General features: G+C 46.2%; 1 protein-coding gene and 1 long non-coding RNA gene across 3 annotated transcripts in view; one reads left to right on the top strand and one right to left on the bottom strand.

Annotated features, from left to right (window-relative positions):
• The first annotated feature begins 1285 nt into the window (after positions 1-1285).
• LOC122563451 lies at positions 1286-3612 on the top strand. The gene is made up of 3 exons (XR_006315615.1): positions 1286-1369; positions 1465-1558; positions 3533-3612. It is a non-coding gene; the product is annotated as an uncharacterized LOC122563451 (long non-coding RNA).
• A 6638-nt stretch (positions 3613-10250) lies between these two features.
• The window catches only part of tinagl1 (tubulointerstitial nephritis antigen-like 1), a 103819-nt gene continuing 93075 nt past the window's right edge, over positions 10251-20994 (bottom strand). For both annotated transcript variants that reach the window (XM_043717968.1, XM_043717967.1), the window contains exon 12: positions 10251-12127. In XM_043717968.1, coding sequence (XP_043573903.1) covers positions 11987-12127 — 141 coding nt within the window. In that variant the 3' untranslated portion in view covers positions 10251-11986. The remainder of the gene's footprint in view (positions 12128-20994) is intronic.

Here is a 20994-nt window from a genome sequence, read left to right as displayed (position 1 = left end):
AAGTCCTGCTCTGATTTGTTTTTCCAAAATGCAGCACCTCACATTTATCTAAATTAAATCCCATCTACCACTCCTCAGCACATTGGTCCATCTGATCAAGATGCAATTATACTCTGTGGTAACCTTCTTCGCTGTCCACTACACATCCAATTTTGATTAGATTAGATTCCCTACAGGACTGGCCCAACCAGTCCACACCTACCCTCTGAAGAGTAACCCACCCAGACCCATTTCCCTCTGACTAGCACCAAGCATTACAGGCAATTTAGCATGGCCAATTCACCTAACCTGCACATCTTTGGAATGTGGGAGGAAACTGGAGCACCTGGAGGAAACCCATGCAGACACGGGGAGAATGTGCAAACTCCACACAGATGGCTGCCTGAGGCTGGAACCGGACGTGGGACCCGAGTGCTGTGAGGCAGCAGTGCTAACCACTGAGCCACCGTGCCACCAGGTGTCATCTGCAAACTTATCAACTATACCTCCTGTGTTCACATCCAAATCATTTATATAAATTAAAAGACATTTGGACAGGTACATGAATAGGAAAAGTTTAGAGGGATTTGGATAAAACACAGGCAAATCAGAGTAGTTCAGTTTAGGAAACATGGACGGCATGGACAAGCTGGGCCAAAGGGTCTGGTTCTGTGCTGTATGTTTCAGTGATTTTATGACTCTATGATGTTGGAAGAAATTGGACAAGTTTAGGATTGTATTGAGAAACACAGGAATAATTTGACTATAATGTAAAGTGCTGCATTTGTCCAGGAGGTACACTGAGAGCCCAACTGCGCCTGCAACATTGCCAGTTTATAGCCTTTCACCCTTCACCTTTGGCCATTTTCCTTTGCTATTAGATTGTGAGTATGTCTCCAAAGTATATGCTTTGAATTTAAATTACTGTTAAATCTCCATGTCTAGGTAACTAAACTGTATAGACACAATTAATGTCAGCAGATAGATTAATGTCTCTCTATGCTGAAAGGAGATAGATAAGGTATATGATGTTAATGCATTCAGGTACAAATACCAATAATTTAAATATTTCCTCAGGCAATATTAAAGAGCAATGGGTGTGACCAGACTAGAGTTATTTGTTTCCTTTTATCCACTGTGTTCTGACCATGTTACAAATGCTGACACTGAGACATACGCAAGACATACAGAATCTAACAGTAAGATACACACAGACCTAACAGGAGCTGACACTGAGACACAAGCAGATTATATAGGAGCTGATATAGAACTGACACTTATACAGGTATTAACATTGAGACACACAGTCTGTACAGTGGTTGAAACTGAGACACACACCGATTGTAAAGGAGAGAAAACAAAAATTATTTGGAGACACTCAGCACATCTGGTAGCCTCTGGAGAGAAAGCAGAGTTAATGTTTCTGGCCCAGCGACCTTTCTTTAGAATTGGACCCAAAATGCTAACTTTGCTTTCTCTCTACAGGGTAATTCTACATTGGACATGTGGGAGTATTTCAAATGGCAGTTGATAAGAGTTCAGGAGCGGCACATTCCTGCAAGAATGAAGGATAAGTATGGTAAGTTACGTGAACCCTGGATGACCAGGGATGTTTTATGACCTTGGTCAGAAAGATAAAGGAAGCATATGTAAGGTCTAGGAGAATGGGAACTGATGAAGCCCTTGAAGTATGTAAGGACATAGGAAAGAACTTTAACAAGCAATTAGAAGGGCTAAAAGGGGTCATGAAAAGTCAGTAACAAACAGGATTAAGGAGAATCCTAAGGCTTTTATACATATATAAAAAGCAAGAGGATAGTCTGGGAAAGAGTTGCCCCAGACCAGGACAAAGGAGGGAATCTATGTGTGGAGCCAGAGGAAGGAGGTGAGGTTCTAAACAAATACTTTGTATTGGTATTCACCAAAGAGAAGGAATTGGTGGAGGATGATCTCAGGGGAGTGTCAAGTTTCTAAGGCAAATTGCTAATAAAAACGAAGAGGTGTTCTGCATCTTAAAAATTATTAATATAGATAAATCCCCAGATCTAGATGGGATCTATCCCAGACATCTTTGTACCCTGTTTGGCCACAGGTAAGGTGCCAGAGGACTGGAGAATAGCCAATGTTGTCCCACTATTTATGAAGGTAGCAGGGAGAATCCTGGAAATTACAGGCTTGTGAGTTTAATGTTGGTGACAGAGAAATTATTAGAAAAGATTCTCAGGGACAATATTGATATGCATTTTGAAGCAAATGGGCTTATTAGCAATAAACAGCGTGGTTTTTTGCAGGGGAGGTCATGCCTCACTAACTCGATCAAGTTTTTTGAGGAAGTGATGAAGATGATTGATGAGGGACAAGCAGTTGATGTTGTCTATGTGGACTTCAGTAAAGCCTTTGACAAGGTCATGGCAGACTGGTACAAAAGGTGAAGTCACTTAGTATCAGGGGTGACTTGGCAAGATGGATGCAGAACTTGCTTAATCATAGGAGACAGAGTGCCTTTTGGAATGGAGGGCTGTGACTAGTAGCGTTCCACAGAGTTCAGTGCTGGGACCTCTGCTGTTTGTAATGTACAGAAATGATTTGGAAGAAAATATGGCTTCATTAGTCAATTTGTGGTTGATACAAAGATAGGTGGAGTTGTGGATAGTGAGGAGGATTGTCAGAGGATACTGTACGATATAGATCGGTTGAAGACATGGGCACAAAAATGGTATATGGAGTTTAATCCAGACAAATGTGAGGAGATACATTTTGGAAGGTCAAGTACAGGTGGAAATTATATTGTGAATGACAGAACCCTTAGGAGTATTGATATGCAGAGGGATCTGGGTGTGCAGGCCCACAGATCACTGAAGGTAAATAACATAGTAAAAAGGGCTTATGGCATGTTAGCCTTCATTGGAAGGGACATTGAGTATAAAGATAGACAAGTTATGCTGCAACTTTATAGAACCTTAGTTAGGCTACACTTGGAATATTGCATACAGTTCTGGTCACCACATGACCAGAAGGATGTAGATGCTTTGGAGACGTTTCAGAAAAGGTTTACCAGGATGTTGCCTGCTATTTTAGCGATGAAGGAAGGTCGGATAGACTATTTTCACTGGAATGCAAGAGGTTGAGGGGTGACCTAATAGAAATTTATAAGATGGTTAATGGCATGAACAGATTGGAAAGTATGAGGCTTTTTCCCAGGGTGGAGGGGTCAATTACTGAGGGATACAGGTTCAAGGTGCAAGAGAGGGAAGTTTAAAAGAGACGTGTGGACAAGATTTTCACAGAATGGGTGATGAGTGCCTGGAACGCAGAGGAGGTGGTGGAAGCCGACACAATAATAGCATTCAAGAAGCACTTGAATAACTACATGAATAGGAAGGGAATAGAGGGATATGGATTCTGCAAGTGAAGGCAGTTTTAGTATGCAAGGGCAAAATGTATCAGCATAGGCTTGGAGGGCCGAAGGGCGTATTCCTGCGCTGTATTGTTCTTTGTTCTAGGTGCTGCCAGACTTGCTAAGTTTATCCAGCAATTTCTGTTTTTGTTTCAGATTTGACTGTACTATTTATGGGAGCTGACACTAAAAACCCACAGACTACGGGAGCTAATACTGAGACACATAGACCATACAGCAGCTATGAGGTGAGGAGTGGAGAGGAGAAATTAGTGTGATAGAGTGAGAGCAGAGATGGAGAGTAGGAAACTGGGTTAAATCCTTTTAGAAGCACTTTTTTTTCTTCACACTTCAACACTGATGTAGGTGTGAACAAATATCTTTCATTTAACTGACTGTGTCACGCAGTCTCTTGGTGAGCTGTTGGATGCACTGGCTTATCATTTGTTACTGTCCCTGGGATAGAATGGCTGAGTTTATATCTCAGACTCCTCTGGTTTGTGTGTGTCTCCTGTACTAAATCCAACATCTCCCCTCCGCTTTCACAAGGCATTAATTGGGCTTACCGGCTTAGTCGATGTTCACACTGCCTGCTGAGGCCAGTTCTAACATCCCAGCTCATCACATTCCTCCGATTCACTGGCGTCTGCATTCCAGACACTGACAAAAATGCATGGTTTTGACTTTTTAAGTGTCACTGAGGGATTGGGACCAGCTGTAAACACAGAGAAGGCAACATTAAACAGTTCAGCTTCACCTAACACCATTCAAATAGGATCACTCCATGTGGGAGTATCGGCTACTATGGCTGGAGCAATAATATTCAATAGTCTCCTACTGTCTGTCGCACCTAAGATTCTCAGTCCTTGATGCACTTGAGTTAATCTGTACAGTAAGCAGAGGAATTGGCCTAGTAAAGACTGGCAGCTTGATAATAGAATAGAGTGTCTCTTGAGTACTAAAGGGTCAAGGATGCAGATAAGCCAGTTATATAACCCAAATCATCACCAAGACCAGGGTAGAGACAAGGCTGCTGTGGAGGGGAGGATATGCTCTGCATTCTCACTGAAGGTCATTCTTAAAGAACGTGGAGGTTATGTTCTGGTGCAAGGGGGTGCTGCTCTATTGGGGGCTGGCCTTGGCAGGACCCCTCAGCCACTCCAAAAAAAACAATGGCTCCTCTGCACCCACAATAAAATTGAACATTGCAGCAGGCTCGGTCTTGCGGTTAAACTCCTGCACTGTTCAAGTGACCATGTGTTAGAAAGGACACTGAATCATCAGAACCTGCTAGACAAATGTCAATCATCATCCCTCACTCAGAATCAACAGGATGTGTAACTGAATTAGATTCAAATTGGCATGGCCAGTCATAAAGGAAAATGGTCAATACTCTTAGTTGAATTTTGGGGGATTGTCAGTAAATGAAGGATTGGCTGTGAACATGTTCAGTATGATTCACCTCTCACTGAGTCCGGCTCTCTGAACACTTTTTCAGTTGTGGGATTATTTGTGTATTTTTTTGAGCGATCAATGCCTTTCAGAGTCAGTAACTGGAAATATGGGCATGGAATTCACCACAAGAAATAATCATCTGAAGCCTCAAATAACAAAGGCAGCCGCTCAGTGCTTCTTTTCAGTGAGAGTGCCAAAACAGGTTGGTGGGAAATTCCAGTGTCATTATCCGACGGATTAAAATGAAGGATTTGGTTTAACGCTGTGGCTGCCACTGTGATGAATTGTCCTACTGTTCATTACAGATCATTGATACAATGATTAACTTTTGGGTCAGCAGTTTATGAGTTCAAGCTCTCCATTCAAAAGTTTCTGCACATTATCTTGGTTGACAGTTTCCAGAACTGAAGGAATTCCGCACGGTCACAGCTGGTGTCTTTTTCTCAGTCATTCACTGGATGTGAGTGTCACTGACTGGGCCAGCATTTACTGCCCATCCTTAGTTGCCCTGAAGCGTATGGTGGTTGAGCTGCTTTCTTGATTGACAGCAGGTCCACAGACTGTAGGGACATCCACAATGACGTTAGGGAGGGAGTTCCAGGTTTTCAACCCAGTGACACTGAAGGAACGGTAATATGTTTCCAAAACATGAAGGTGAGTGACTTGGAGGGGAATTTGCGGGCGATGGTGTTCCCATGTATCTGCTGTCATTGTCCTCCTCGATGGCAGTAGTCGTGAGATTGGAAAATCCAGTCTAAGGAGTCTTGGTGAGTTGTTGCAGTGCATCTTGTAAGTGTGTGTATATGGTGGATGTGGTGTCAATCAGTCACGTTGCTTTGTCTTGGATGGTGTCAACGCTTTGAGTATTGCTGGAGGTACAGTCATCCAGGCAAGTGGGGAGTATTTCATCACACTCCTGAACTATGCCTTGCAAATCTGGAGTATGTTACTCACTGCAGTACTCCTAGCCTGTAGCTTGTTCTTGTAGTCACAGTATTTACATGGTCAGTCTAGTTCTATTTCTGTGGGGGATGGGGGGATCAGTGATGGTAATACTGTTCAACAGGTTTATTTGGAAGCACTAGCATTCGGAGTGCCACTCGTTCATCTGGTGGTTGAACCACCTGATAAAGGAATGGTGCTCCAAAAGCTAGTGCTTCCAAATAAACCTATGGGGCTATACCCTGGTGTTGTGTGATTTTTAATTTTGTACACCCCAGTCTAACACCGACACCTCCAAGTCATGGTAATACTATTGGATGTTATGGGGCAGTGGTTAGATTCTGTCTTGCTAAGAGGTGGGCATTGCCTGCCACTTCAGTAGTTCAATTGTCACTTACCACATTATCAGCCTAAGCCTGAATGTTTTGCTCAGGTCTGTCTGCATTTGTGCATGATTCCTGATGAAGGGCTTTTGCCCGAAACGTCGATTTGGCCTGTCCTCGGATGCTGCCTGAACTGCTGTGCTCTTCCAGCACCACTAATCCTGCATTTGTCCATGGACTACTTCAATATCTGAGGAGTCACAAATGTTGCTGAAGGTTGTACAATCATGAATTAACATCCATGCCTGTGACCTTACCATAGAAGGAAGGCTGTTGGTGAAGAAGCTGAAAATGGTTGGGCCGTGGACACTACACTGACAAACTCCTGTGGTTGAGATGATTGACGTCCAAGCTGAAAATGTGTTGCTGGAAAAGCGCAGCAGGTCAGGCAGCATCCAACTTGCAGAATCCTCTTGCAAGGATGCCTTCCTTGAAGAAGCTCTGAAAATTGGATGCTGCCTGACCTGCTGCGCTTTTCCAGCAACACATTTTCAGCTCTGATCTCCAGCATCTGCAGTCTTCACTTTCTCTGAGATGATTGATGTCCAAACCCATAACTGTCTTCCTTTCTGCCAGATATGACTCCAACCGGGAGTCATGGGGAGGTGATGGCCTAGTAATATTATCACTACATTATTAATCCAGAAGCCCAGCAAATGTTTGGGGACCCAGGTTCAAAAACAAACTGGAATTAACAATCTACAGATTACCATAAGATTGTTGGGAAAAAAATGATCCGGTTCATAATGCCCTTCAGGGAAAGAAATTGGCCATTCTCACCCAGTCTGGCCTACGTGTGACTTCACAGCAGCATGATTGACTCTCAGCTGCCGTCTCAAATGGTCTAGCAAGCTATTCAATTATATCAATCACTACAAACTCTCACGGATCATCTGGCATTGACCCAAGCACTGGAAAAGACAACGGCAGGAAACAGCCCTGTTGATCCTGCAAAGTCCTCCTTACTAACATCTGGAGGCTAGTGCCAAAGTTGGGAGAGCTGTCTCAGATTAGCCAAGCAATTGCCTGACATAATCATACTCGTGGAATCGTACTTTACAATGTCTCAATCACCATCCCTGGACATATCCTGTCCCACTGGCAGGATAGACCCAGCAGAGGTGGAGGCAGGCACAGTGGTATACAGTTGGGAGAGAGTTGCACTAGGAGTCCTCAACGTTGACTCTGGACTACATGACGTCTCATGACTTCAGGTTAAACATGGTCAGGGAAACCTCCTGCTGCTTATCACGTACTACCCTCCCTCAGCTGATAAATTGGTACATCTCCACGTTGAACAAAGTACTGGGGATGTCAAGGGTACAAAACATACTCTGGGTGGGGGTTTCAATGTCCACCACCAAGAGTGGCTCAGCAGCAGTACTATTGATCGAACTAGTCAGATCCTAAAGATCATAGCTACTAGATTGAGTCTGCGGCTGGTGGTGAGGGAACCAGCAAGAAGGAAAAACGTACTTGACCACATCCTTACCAATCTACCGACTACAGATGCATCTGTCCATGACAGTACCAGTAAAAGTGACCACTGCACAATCCTTGTTGAAATGAAGTCCCACCTTCACATTGAAAATACCCTTCATCGTATTGTATAGCACCATGCTCAGACTATGAACAGATCGAGCAACTCAGGACTGGGCATCCAGGAGGCACTGTCGGCCATCTGCAGCAGAAGAAATGTATTCCAGCGCAATCTATAACCTGATGCCCCGGCATATCCCCCACTCAACCATTACCATCAAGCCAGGGCATCAACCCTGGTTCAATGGAGAGTGCAGGAGGGCATGCCATGGCATCAGACATACCTGAAAGCGAGGTTCAACCGGGTGAAGCCACCAAACAGGACTACTTGCAGGACAAACAGTGCAAGCAGTAAGTGATAAACGGAGCTAAGCAATCCCACAATCAACGGCTCAGATCTAGGCTTTGCATTTCTGTCACATCTACTCATGAATGGTGGTGGACAATTAAACAACTCATTGGAGGAGGAAGTTCCACATATACCCCCCATTCTTAAAGATGGATGAGCCCAGCACATCAGTGGACAAGATAAAGCTGAAGCATTTGCAGCAATCTTCAGCCAGAAATGCCAAGTAGATGCTTCATCTCAGCCTTCTCCAGTATTGCCCAGCATTACAGATACCAGTCTTTTGCCAATTTAATTATCTCTCGGTGATATCAAGAAATCACCACTTGCCAGGATAGGTGCAGCTCCAACAACATTCAAGAAACTTGACCTTATCTAGGGCAAAGCAGTCTGTTTGATTAGCACCACATCCACAAGCATCCACTTCCTCCACCACTGATGTTCAGTAGTAGCATCACTTTTAAGGTGCACTGCAGGAATTCACTAAACAGCTGAGTCAGCTCCTTCCAAACTGATAATCACTCAAAGGACAAGGGCACAGATACATGGGAATACCACCAACTGCAAGTTCCCCTCCAAGCCACTCACCATCCTGACTTGGGAATATGTCACTGTTCTTTAACTGTCACTGAGTCAAAATTCTGGAATTCCCTCCCTATCAGCACTGTGGGCCAACCTAGACATGTGGATTGCAGTGGTAATAGAAGGCTGATCACCATAACCTTCTCAAGGGCAAATAGAGATGGGCAATAAATGCTAACCAGTCAGTAATGCCCAGGTCCCATGAGAGAATAAAACAAAGGATAGAAATGGTGTGCAGGAATATTGGGAAAGGACAGGAGATTGGCACTGGGTAATAGGTGTGGGAGTGATGGGCCAAATGGTCTCCTCCAGCTCTTGAACAATTCTATATTCTGTGAATCCAGTTTTACTTGGGCTCCTTGATGCCATGTTTGGCTGAATATTGTCTTGAAATCAGGAAAGTCCCTGTTGCCTCACCACTGGAATCAGCTCTATTGTCCATGTTTGAACCAAGGCTGTCATGAGGTCAGGAGCTGAATGTGCCTGACAGAACCCAAACTAAGAGTCAGTGAGCATAATATTGTTGAGAAATTGCTGACTCCATCACTTTACGGATGATTGAGTGTAGACTGAAGGGGCTGGGTTGGATTTGTCCTGCTTTTACGTAATCAGGATATATGTGGGAAATTTTGCAGAGTGTTGGGTAGATGCCAGTGTTGTAGCTTTACTGGAACAGCTTGGCTAGGAGAGCAATAAGTTTTGGAGCACAAGTCTTCAGGACTATTGCCGGAAAGTTGTCAAAGCCCATAACTTTTGCAGCACCCAGTGCCTCCAACCATTTCTTGACATCATGTGAATTGGCTGAGGACTAGCATCTCTAATGCTGGGGACTTTGGAGCAGGCTGAGGATGGATCATCCACTTGGCATTTCTGGCTGAAGATTGTTGTAAACACATCAGCCTTATCTTCTGCACTAATGTGCTAGGATCCCCCATTATTGAGGATATGGGGACATTTATGAAGTCTTTTTCCTTCGATGAATTATTTCATTGTCCACCATCATTCATGACTAGTGGATACAATCAAGGGAAATTGGATGGGCACTTGAAGGAAAAAGCTATAGAATATGGAATGTACTGGTACAAATTGACAGAAATAGGTACTGTGCCCTCCAGTACTGACACAACATGAGGTAGCCAGCCAAAGAAACCACAAAAAAAATTGGTTTCCAAGATACTGTACCAACAATCTCTCCTCCCAAGGATAATTCCACCCTGGAACAAAATGATAAAGGAAATAGTGACAACCACTACCACTCAAATTCTTCAAGACCCATCTTGGAACCATCTCCATTTATAAATTTTATGATCTGGAGGGTCAACTCAACAGCTCATTCCTCATGTAACTGGCATAGAAATGCTGGCAGAATCAGTGATGCCTACTCAACTAAAGTAGGAGCAGTCACTGAAGTGAATTGAAAGTGCACAGTGCTACAGCAAATAGGATGATACACTCCCTCTGCACCTGAGTTAAGTTCTCCCAGCTGCTTACCAATTCCACCTGTGTGTCGGCCCCACCAATCACATCCTATCTCCAAATTTCTTTTATGACCAGTTCCTGAGATCAGCTGTTATCACTTACAATGCTGCTAACCACATAAACCACACACCTCAGAAACACATAAATATAGGTGTCATTTTTACCAAATTTATTTTAGTTTGACATTTATAACAGACATAGATGTTTATTAAGTAAGATCAACATTTGTGGAATGTGGTAAAAATATATAAAACTGATAATCCAGTTACCACGTGACAATGAGTAAGATAAAGTAGACATACACTGGGAACAGTTGGAGGCCAAACTTCACTCCCTCTGCAATCTGGAATTTGAATTACATCGTGGCACAAATTGTGATGACTTGCCACATAGCCTCCTTCTATGTGTATGGTTATTGGGCCACTGGATCTGTGTTGGTTCTCTGAGGAAGTTAATCAGATCCATTCTCATGCTTTAACCTATAATCCTTTTCAATTAATTCCCATTTGTTGGTGAATCTGATTCTCCTACCTTTTCAGGCAGCACACTCCAGATCATAAATTGCCACATCAAGCATTGTTCATCCCTCCTACCAATTTCCTTAAATCAATATCCTCAAGTTACACACCCAACTGCCACTCTAAACAGTTCTTAAAACTATTATTCCTTGGAGACGTCTCTGCTGTAAGGAACCCCAAACTTCTCCATATTTACTGAACTTCTTAATCTCTGTGAACCATTCCAAATAAATCTTGGATCTGATGCCAACAGATTAGCACAGCCAGTGTGAGGAGGATTTGCAATCCTTTTTGCCATTCAATGAGATCATGGCTGACTGGTACCCCTACCCTATTTACCTGCTTTTTCTCCAATGCCTCTTAATATCCTCACCCAAAAAAATTTTGAGATCAATTATGAAACCTTTGGACAGCACCTGAATGTATAGCTTTGAGGAGCAAGACCCAGGTACTCAGTGGTCTTTGGGTAAAAAGAAATGTGCTTCTTGTTGTTGATGCTGAATAACTTGGCTCTAATTTGCAAATTGTGCTCTAAATGGTGAATAGAAGTATTTTACTTTTTACTTTTTGCCTCTATTGATGTGTAAATCACAGCCTTCTCTGGATCAGTAAAAATATTCAGTAAGCACACACACGTGTGTATGGTGCACTTCATATTTGAGTCCATTTTGTAAAGAAAAATGGTGCTTAATAGAATCCAATTATAATTGTTCAGAATGTGAAAACCATACAAATTCCAGATTTGAAGCTGAAACCCTGCCCTGAGAGTAAGGTTACCAACAGAGGAAGTGATCATTTGGATACCCTTGCTGTTTCCCAACATCCCTTGTGGTTTTGTGCTAGTACATTGTGCCACACCCTTACACTAGATCACCAGTAAGAATCTCCATTGTTATCAAGTCCAACTAAGGTACCCAGGGAGGCAGGAGGATTGATATGTGATACTTCCAGTCCTCACGGATGGTAGGGTATTAAAAATGGACTGAACTTCCTCTTTTGGTTGGTGCACTGATTGTCAGTAGCTGGGGCTACCAGTGGCTCTCTCCTCTCACCCCATCACACCAGTTGAGTATGATATTCATTTTTTCACGTCTTCTTGTTCACTATCATTGCATGGCAACAATCCCTAGGAGTGTGTCCACAAGATAAAAAATGAGCTTCATTCACAAGAAGTGAAGTTCTTTGGTAAGGCACAAGCTTTATCCTGATGTGTGATACCTGATGTGGTGCTGATGAAAGTCCATTTAATACTGCATCTTTGCTGAATACTGAGAGCAGACTGAGAAAGAGGGGAAACTTGATGAAGGTGTCTCCTCCAAACACGGTGTACACTGTCCTGAATGTCACAGCTAGTTTGCCACGGGCTTCATTTGTGATGCATGTCCTCCATGGTCACTCGTCCCCAGCTACCAAGGATGAAGGTTTCAATATCACACTCATTCTCACCCCGAGCTATCCTGAAGTAACCATTCTCACCCCAGTCCTTTCCCCAAGAGTTAGCAGCAATCTGGAACAGAAACAAAAAGAAAGACATTATGGAGGAAGGAAAATATCAGTACATGTTCCTCAGACTCTTTCAGTAACAACCTTCCAGCAACATCCCCCACCCCTTGCAAAATGAACATCTACTCTCATATTTCAGAAATGCAAAGGATGCCTGACATGCTAGAGAATGAAGGAGTCTGGGGAGGTGGCCTATTTAGCTTCTTCAGCATTTCAATGGATGTTCCTGACTTCTTAAAGAAGCAGAAAGTACAAATGGCCCAACACAATCTGGGCCCAACAGGGGACAGACATTAGCCAGCGTTTCAGTAGCATTATTGATAATTAGACCCTGTTTACAGGAGGATATTACGTGACAGAGAGTCAAAACATAAGTTCCCAGTATCAAAAGGATTCTTATTTCCTCTTTCATGGGAGGAAGGCTTCATGACTGGATCAGCATTTATTTACCTGTCCTTAGCTGTCCTTCAAAAGGTGCTGCCTCTTGAGCAGCTGCAGTCCTTGTGGTCTAGGGACCCAGCATCCAGAGTGCTATTACAAAGGGAATTCCAGATTCCGCCCCAGTGACAGTAACAAAATGGCGATATGTTTCCAAGACAGGAAGGCAAGTGAGCTGGAATAGATTTTGCAGGTGGTGATGCTGCAATCTATCTGCTGCCCAGGTCCTTCCAGATGGTAGAGGTTATGAATACAGAAGATTCTATCAGAACCTCAGTGAACTGCTGCAGTATATCTTGTACATGGTACACACTGCTGTTACAATGCAAGAGTGGTAGAGGAAGTCAATATAGAAGGTGATATCGGGTCCTGACCAAGCAGGCTGCTGCTTTGTCCAGTATAGTGTTGATTTTCCTCTTTTCAAGTTGCAGGTTGTTATTTGTATATCCACAGCTCACAGAGGCAGTTGCCAATGGTCAAGCACTAAAAGAAAATCTGTGAGCTTTTCAAGAGAAAGCCTCGAGTTGCCGCAGTTATATGGAGAGACGAGGCACCCTTTTGAATCGGGCCTAAAGACTTCATTAGGTGAGTTAAATGAGCCTTGAGATTGGTCAAATACCCTTTGCAGCTAATAAAAGTAGACAAGAATGTGTGTAAAAAGTGGACAAACTCATTGAAACTGCCAAGCTCATTGAAAATGTTGAGCTGTCGGTGAATTGTCAAGCTGTCAAGGGAACTGTGAAGCTCATTGGAAGGGCTAAACTGTCTGCAGTTTAATAAAAATCAGAGCTTGCTATTTCACCATTTCAATGACAGGAAGGCAGGTTATCATCTGCCTTTCAATAGATTGGGAAAGGAAGAGGTGCAATGAGACCTGGGTGTCCTTGTAACCAGTCACTGAGAGTAAGCAGGAAGTTGCAGCTGGTGGAGAAGAAGGTATCTTCATAGTGAGAGGATTCAAGTACAGGAGCAGAGATACTTTGCTGCAATTGTCCAGGTCCTTGGTTAGACCACACCTGGAGTATATTGTGCAGTTTTGATCACCTTATCTGGGGCTGAATGTTCTAGCTATGAAGGAAGTAGAACAAAGGTTTAGTAAACCGATCTCTGGGATGGTGGAATTGACATATGAAGAGATACTGGGTGAGTAAGGATTATATTCATCAGACTTTAGAGAAATAAAAGATAATCTCATAGAAACTTATAAAGTTCTACCAGGGCTATACAGTATGTTCCGGGAGTCCAGAATCAGAGGTCACCATCTAAGGATCCAGGTTAGGCCATTTAAGACTGAGATGGGGAGAAATTTCTTCAATCAGAGAATGATGAGCTTGTGGAATTCTCTGTACAGAAAGTGGTTGAGGCGAAGACAGTGAACGTTTTTAAGATGTTAGATTTGGTTCTTACAGCATTAAAGGTTATGGGGAGAAGGTAGGAACAGGGTACTTAATAAAATGATCAGCCATGATCATATTGAATGGCAGAGCTGGCTCAAAGGGACCTACTGCCCTCGTATTTTCACAACCTATCATTATCACAGTGAGCAGCCGATCTGGTCACAGCTTGACTCACCGCTCAATCATTGAAATAAATTATGAATATATATGGTTGCTTTTTTAAAAAAAAAGTCATTAAGCTATTGGAGGAATTTCAATGTTCAGACTTTTAAAACAAATCTTTTTTTTAATATAATGGAGTCAGAAATAGAAACAAAGGTTTACTTCATCTCATGTGGACCCAGAGGTAAAAGGAAAATGGTAGTGGATGTGTGTTACGGGTTGGCACTAAGAAAGCATAGGAATATAAAGGGCAATTGAGTCAGAAGGGCATACATAGCATAACTCATGAGAGGTGGCCTGTGGTGTGGGTAGAGCCTGAGCGCGGCATGTACAGAGATGGGAAGGATGTGTGTCTGTGTGTGCGTGCATGTGCCCCTTGTTAGAGGGGAGGGTGTGATAGATATGCTTTTTCCCTTCCTTTGTTTCTTAAACTTGGAACAAAGTCTTGGATCAACAGGGTCAGCTTTTGCACAGCTAGCATTTATTTAAATTTATTCATTTGTGGGACTCGGGCGTCGCTGGCTGGCCAGCATGGATAGCCCATCCCTATTTGCTCTTGAGGAGATGGTGGTGAGTTGCCTTCTTGAATCTCTGCAGTCCATTTGCTGTTGGTTGACCCACAATGCCGGTAGGGAGGGAATTCCAGGATTTTGACCCAACAACTGTGGAGGAATGGCAGTATATTTCCAAGTCAGGGTGGTGAGTGGCTTGGAGGGGTTTGTGCAGGTGGTGGTGTTCCCAAATACCTGCTGCCCTTGTCCTTCCAGATGGAGGTGGTCATGGGTTTGGAAGGTGCTGCCTAAGAATCTTTAGTGAATTTTTGCCATGCGTCATGTAGACTGAATGCCGGTGGTGGAGGGATTGAATGTTTGTTGATGTGGTGCCAATCAAGCGGGTTGCGTGGTCCTGGATGGTGTCAAGCTTCTTGAGTGTTGTTGGAGCTGGACCATCCAGGCCAGTGGAGAGGATTCCATCACATTCCTGACTTGTGCCTTGTAGATGATGGATAGACTTTGGGTGTCAGAAGGTGAGTTACTTGCTGCAGCATCCCTAGTCTCTGACTTGCTCTTGTAGCCAGTGTGTTTGTGGTGAGTCCAGTTGAGTTTCTGGTCAATGGTAACCCAAAGGATGTTGACAGTGGGGATTAAATGATGGTAATACCGATGAGTGTCAAGGGGTGGTGGTTAGAGCATCTCTTATTGGTGATGGCCATTGTCTGGCATTTGTGTGGCACGAATGTTACTTGCCACTTGTCAGCCCAAGCCTGGATATTGTCCAGATCTTGTTGCATTTGAGCACTGACTGCTTCAGTATCTGAGGAATTGCAATCATCGGCGAACATCCCCACTTCTGACCTTATGACAGAGGGAAGGTCATTAATGAAGCAGCTGAAGATTGTTGGGCCTAAGACACTACCTTGAGGGTCTCCTGCAGAAATGTCTGGAGCTGAGATGATTGACCCTCCACAACAACCATCTTCCTTTGTGCCAGGTCTGACTCAGTGCTTGCCCCTGATACCCATTGTTTCCAGTTTTGCCAGGGCTCCCTGATGCCATACTCAGTCAAATGCAGCCTTGATGTCAAGAGCTGTCACTCTCACCTCCCCTCCGGAATTCAGCTCTTTTGTCCATGTTTGAACCAAGGCTGTAATGAGATCAGGAGCTGAGCGACCTTGGTGAAACCCAAACTGGGCGTCACTGGACAAGTTGTTGCTGAGCCAGTGCTGCTTGATGGCACTGTTGATGACACCTTTCATCACTTTACTGATTATCGAGAGTAGACTGATTGGGCCGTAATTGGCCGGGTTGGATTTATCCTGCTTTTTGTGTACAGGATATACCTGGGCAATTTTCCACATTGTCGGGTAGATGCCAGTGTTCTACTGGAACAGTTGGCTAGGGGAGTGGCATGTTCTGGAGCACACATCTTCTGTACCATTGCTGGAATGTTAATAGGGCCCATTGCCTTTGCAGTATCCAGTGTCTCCAGCTGTTTCTTGATATCATATGGAGTGAATCAAATTGGCTGGAGCCTCTCATCTGTGATGCTGGGGACCACTGGAGGAGGCCGAGATGCACATCTGACTGAAGATTGTTGAGAATGCATCAGCCCTATCTTTTGCTCTACCATACAATCCCAAGGGCTATTGTCAAACTCTTTATGAGGGGGGAATGATGGGCCTGACTTCTGTTCCCAGCTGTCCCACCTCAAACATTCTCTTGAATTGATTTTGATGAGCGGATTATTTTCTTGACTCAAGGGCAATGATTCAGGTCTCCATGCTGTTCCGTCCTTGGAGTGTTTGATGGGAACAGCGTCAAGGGAGCTCACTTTCAGTTTAAAACAGTAGATCGAGCTTTACTCTGTATCTGACCCTGTGTTGTCCCTGTCCTGAGAGCGTTTAATGGGGACAGTGTAAAGGGAGCTTTATTTTATACTTAACCTCTTGTCCTGGGAGTGGTTGATGGGGACTGCGGGTACCTGAAATGAGAGGGATTTCTATCATTCCGTTTTAGCAAATACAGCCTTGACTCCAGATGAAAAGCTGAACTGCTCAATATTCTGATTAAGACAACAATTTGGGCTATGAATTTGAGTGTGGTATGTTATTTTCAGATCTAATCAGGCCTTCTACTGTCGTTTTATTTCATAATGCATTGAGAATCTCCAGAGTGTCAAAAACTCCATGTCATGATCTGTGATAATAGAGCAGGTAATCTCTCCATCCCACGTTGATATGGAAATTTCAACATTGACCTAGCAGCAATTAACGTTCTGTCACATTCCCATCCAACCATTTGCTACGCTTTAAGGTGCCAACTTTAACTGCCATGGTTACCCTCGAGCACCTCATCATCCTTGCCCATTTTTCACATAAACAATGCGGTGTTATGGGCAATCCATCTGTGATGGTCATCTTGGCCAGCCTCCCATCTCTCTTTTTATACCCACCTTTCCAATGCACATTCTCACTCTCACACAGTGATCTTTTATTCCCCGTTGCCTACTCCTTTAAACTGAGTAGTAGAGACCTTTACTTTCAGTTTCAAAGAGTAAAGAGAGCTTCACTCTGTATCTAACCTTGTGCTGTCCCTCTCCTTTTTATTTCAAGATGATGGCAGCAGCAGAGTAGGCAGCGTTCAGGCTCCTCAGCCCAGAGCTTGTCATAGAACATAGAACATAGAACATAGAACATAGAAGAATACAGCGCAGTACAGGCCCTTGGGCCCTCGATGTTGCGCCGATCCAAGCCCACCTAAACTACACTAACCCACTATCCTCCATATACCTAACCAATGCCCTCTTAAATGCCCATAAAGAGGGAGAGTCCACCACTGTTACTCGCAGGGCATTCCATGAACTAACGACTCGCTGAGTGAAGAAAGAGATTAAGAAGGAGAGTCCTTCATGGTAACCTCAAACCTGTGATGGGAATTGAACCTATGCTGTTAGCATCACACTGCTCTGTAAACCAATAATCCAGCCAAATGAGCTAAACAGACTCCCCAAATACACATCAAGAATAACCATCCACAATTAATGGACTCTCCTTTTCCGGAACTCAATTCCTCTACCAATAAAAGCCAGTACGCCATATGCCTTCCTCACCGCACTATCTGTCCAGTTTGATTTTTCCATCATTCTATCAATGCTAGCACCTTGCATCTGACACCATGGGCCCTTACCTTACTCAGTAACTTCCTGTGCGGTACCTTGTCAAAGGCCTTCTTGAATTCCAGATAAATAATATCCATTGGCTCACCTTGGTCTAACCTGCTCATTACTTCCTCAAAGAATTCTAGCAGATTTGTCAGGCAGGACCTCCCCTTGATGAAACCATGCTGATCTTGCCCTATTTTACCATACACTTCCAAGTATTCAGAAATTTCATCCTTCACAATGGAATCCAAAATCTTACTCACAACCGAGGTTAGGCTAATTGGACTGTAATTTTCTGTGTTTTGCCTTACTCCAGTTTTAAACAGGGGTGATATGTCAATGATTTTCCAGTCCTTTGGGATCCTCCCTGATTCTAGCGATTCCTGAAAGATCATCACTAACATCTCCACTACCTCTTCAATTATCTCCCTGAGAACACTGGGATGTAGTCTATCTGGTCCAGGTGATTTATCCACCTTCTGGCCATTCAGTTTTTCTAGCACCTTCTCCTTGGTGATGGTCACCATACTCAGCTCTGCCCCTTCAATCTCTTGAATTTTTTGGGACATTACTCGCATTTTCCACCATGAAAACTGAGGCAAAGTAATTATTCAGTTTCTCAGCCATTTCCTTGTTCCTCACTCCTGTCTCTCCAGCATCATTTTTCAGCGGTCAAATGTCCACATTTCCTTCTCTTTCGCCCTTTATATATCTAAAGAAACTCTTACAGTATTCCTTTAGATTACTGGCTAGCTTACACTTAAATTTAATCTTCTCCTTCCTTATTTCTTTTTTCATTACGCTCTGTTGGTCTTTGTAAGCTTCCCAATGGTCTGGATTCCCACTGCCCTTTGTAACATTATATGCTTTCTCTTTTGATTTTATGCTATCCTTGTCTTCCCTAATCAGCCACGGTTCCTCATCCTCCCTTCTTTTCCCTAGGGATGAATTTTTGTTATGTCTGAACTGCTCCCAGAATCTCATGCTATTGCTGTTCCAAAGTCTTTCCTGCTAGGCACCTCTCCCAGTCAACTTGAGGCTGCTGAAAGTCAGAACAGGGTAGACTGGAGGCCTGGAGCAGTGTGGGGTAGGCTGGAGGCCTGGAGTGGAGCGGGGCAGGCTGGAGGCCTGGAGTGGTACGGGGCAGGCTGGAGGCCTGGAGTGGAGCGGGGCAGGCTGGATGCCAGGAGTGGAGCAGGGCAGGCTGGAGGCCTGGAGTGGTGCAGGGCAGGCTGGAGGCCTGGAGTGGAGCGGGGCAGGCTGGAGGCCTGGAGTGGTACGGGGCAGGCTGGAGGCCTGGAGTGGAGCGGGGCAGGCTGGAGTCCTGGAGTGGTACGGGGCAGGCTGGAGGCCTGCAGTGGTGCGGGGCAGGCTGGAGGCCTGGAGTGGAGCGGGGCAGGCTGGAGGCCTGGAGTGGTGCGGGAGTGGCTGGAGGCCTGGAGTTGTACGGGGCAGGCTGAATGCCTGGAGTGGAGCGGGGCAGGCTGGAGGCCTGGAGTGGAGCGGGGCAGGCTGGAGTCCTGGAGTGGTACGGGGCAGGCTGGAGGCCTGCAGTGGTGCGGGGCAGGCTGGATGCCTGGAGTGGAGTGGGACAGGCTGGAGACCAGGATGAGCCGGGCAGGCTGGAGGCCTGGAGTGGAGCAGGGCAGGCTGGATGCCTGGAGTGGAGTGGAGCAGGCTGGAGGCCTAGGGTGGTGCAGGGCATGCTGGAGGCCTGGAGTAGTACAGGGCAGGCTGGAGGCCAGCAGTGGTGCGGGACAGGCTGGAGGCCTGGAGAGGTACAAGGCAGGCTGGAGGCCTGGAGTGGTGCGGGGAAGGCTGGAGGCCTGGAGTGGTATGGGGCAGGCTGGATGCCTGGAGTGGTGCGGGACAGGCTGGATGCCTCTAGTGATACGGGGCAGGCTGGTTGCCTGGAGTGGAACGGGACAGGCTGGAGACCAGGAGTGGAGCCGGGCAGGCTGGAGGCCTGGAGTGGAGCAGGGCAGGCTGGAGACCAGGAGTGGTGTGGAACAGGCTGGAGGCCTGGAGCAGTGCGGGGTAGGCTGGAGGCCTGGAGTGAAGCGGGGCAGACTGGAGGCCTGGAGTGGTGTGGGGCAGGCTGGAGGCCTGGAGTGGTGCGGGGCAGGCTGGTGGCCTGGAGTGGTACGGGGCAGGCTGGAGGCCTGGAGTGGTACGGGTCAGGCTGGATGCCTGGAGTGGAGCGAGGCAGGCTGAATTCCTGAAGTGGAGCGGGGCAGGCTGGAGGCCTGGAGTGGTGCAGGGCAGACTGGAGGCCTGGTATGGAGCGGGGCAGGCTGGAGACCAGGAGTGGAGCCGGGCAGGCTGGAGGCCTGGAGTGGAGCAGGGCAGGCTGGATGCCTGGAGTGGTGCGGGGCAGGCTGGTGGCCTGGAGTGGTACGGGGCAGGCTGGAGGCCTGGAGTGGAGCGGGACAGGCTGGAGACCTGGAGTGGTACGGGGCAGGCTGGATGCCTGGAGTGGTACGGGGCAGGCTGGAGGCCTGGAGTGGTATGGGGCAGGCTGGAGGCCTGGAGTGGGATGGGGCAGGCTGGAGGTCTGGAGTTGTGCGGGCCAGGCTGGATGCCTCTAGTGGTACGGGGAAGGCTGGTTGCCTGGAGTGGAGCGGGGCAGGCTGGAGACCAGGAGTGGAGCTGGGCAGACTGGAGGCCTGGAGTGGTACGGGGCAGGCTGGAGGCCTGGAGTGGAGCGGGACAGGCTGGAGGCCTGGAGTGGTACGGGGCAGACTGGAGGCCTGGAGTGGTGAGTGACAGGCTGGAGGCCTGGAGTGGTACGGGGCAGTCTGGAGGCCTGGAGTGGTGAGTGGCAGGCTGGAGGCCTGGAGTGGTGTGAGGCACGCTGGAGGCCTGGAGTGGTGCGGGGCAGGCTGGAGGCCTGGAGTGGTACGGGTCAAGCTGGAGGCCTGGAGTGGTGCAGGGTAGGCTGGTGGCCTGGAGTGGTACGGGGCAGGCTGGAGGCCTGGAGTGGTACAGGTCAGGCTGGATGCCTGGAGTGGAGCGGGGCAGGCTGGAGGCCTGGAGTGGTGCAGGGGCAGGCTGGAGGCCTGGTATGGAACGGGGCAGGCTGGACGTCTGGAGTGGAGCGGGGCAGGCTGGAGGCCTGCAGTGGTAGGGGGCAGGCTGGAATCCTGGAGAGGTGCGGGGCAGGCTGGAGGCCTGGAGTGGAGCGGGACAGGCTGGAGGCCTGGAGTGGAGCGGG

Source organism: Chiloscyllium plagiosum, chromosome 27 (assembly GCF_004010195.1).
Source record: "Chiloscyllium plagiosum isolate BGI_BamShark_2017 chromosome 27, ASM401019v2, whole genome shotgun sequence".
Lineage (NCBI taxonomy): Eukaryota > Metazoa > Chordata > Chondrichthyes > Orectolobiformes > Hemiscylliidae > Chiloscyllium > Chiloscyllium plagiosum.
Note: the sequence above shows the minus strand (reverse complement) of the source record. Positions and strands in the feature narration are given on the sequence as shown.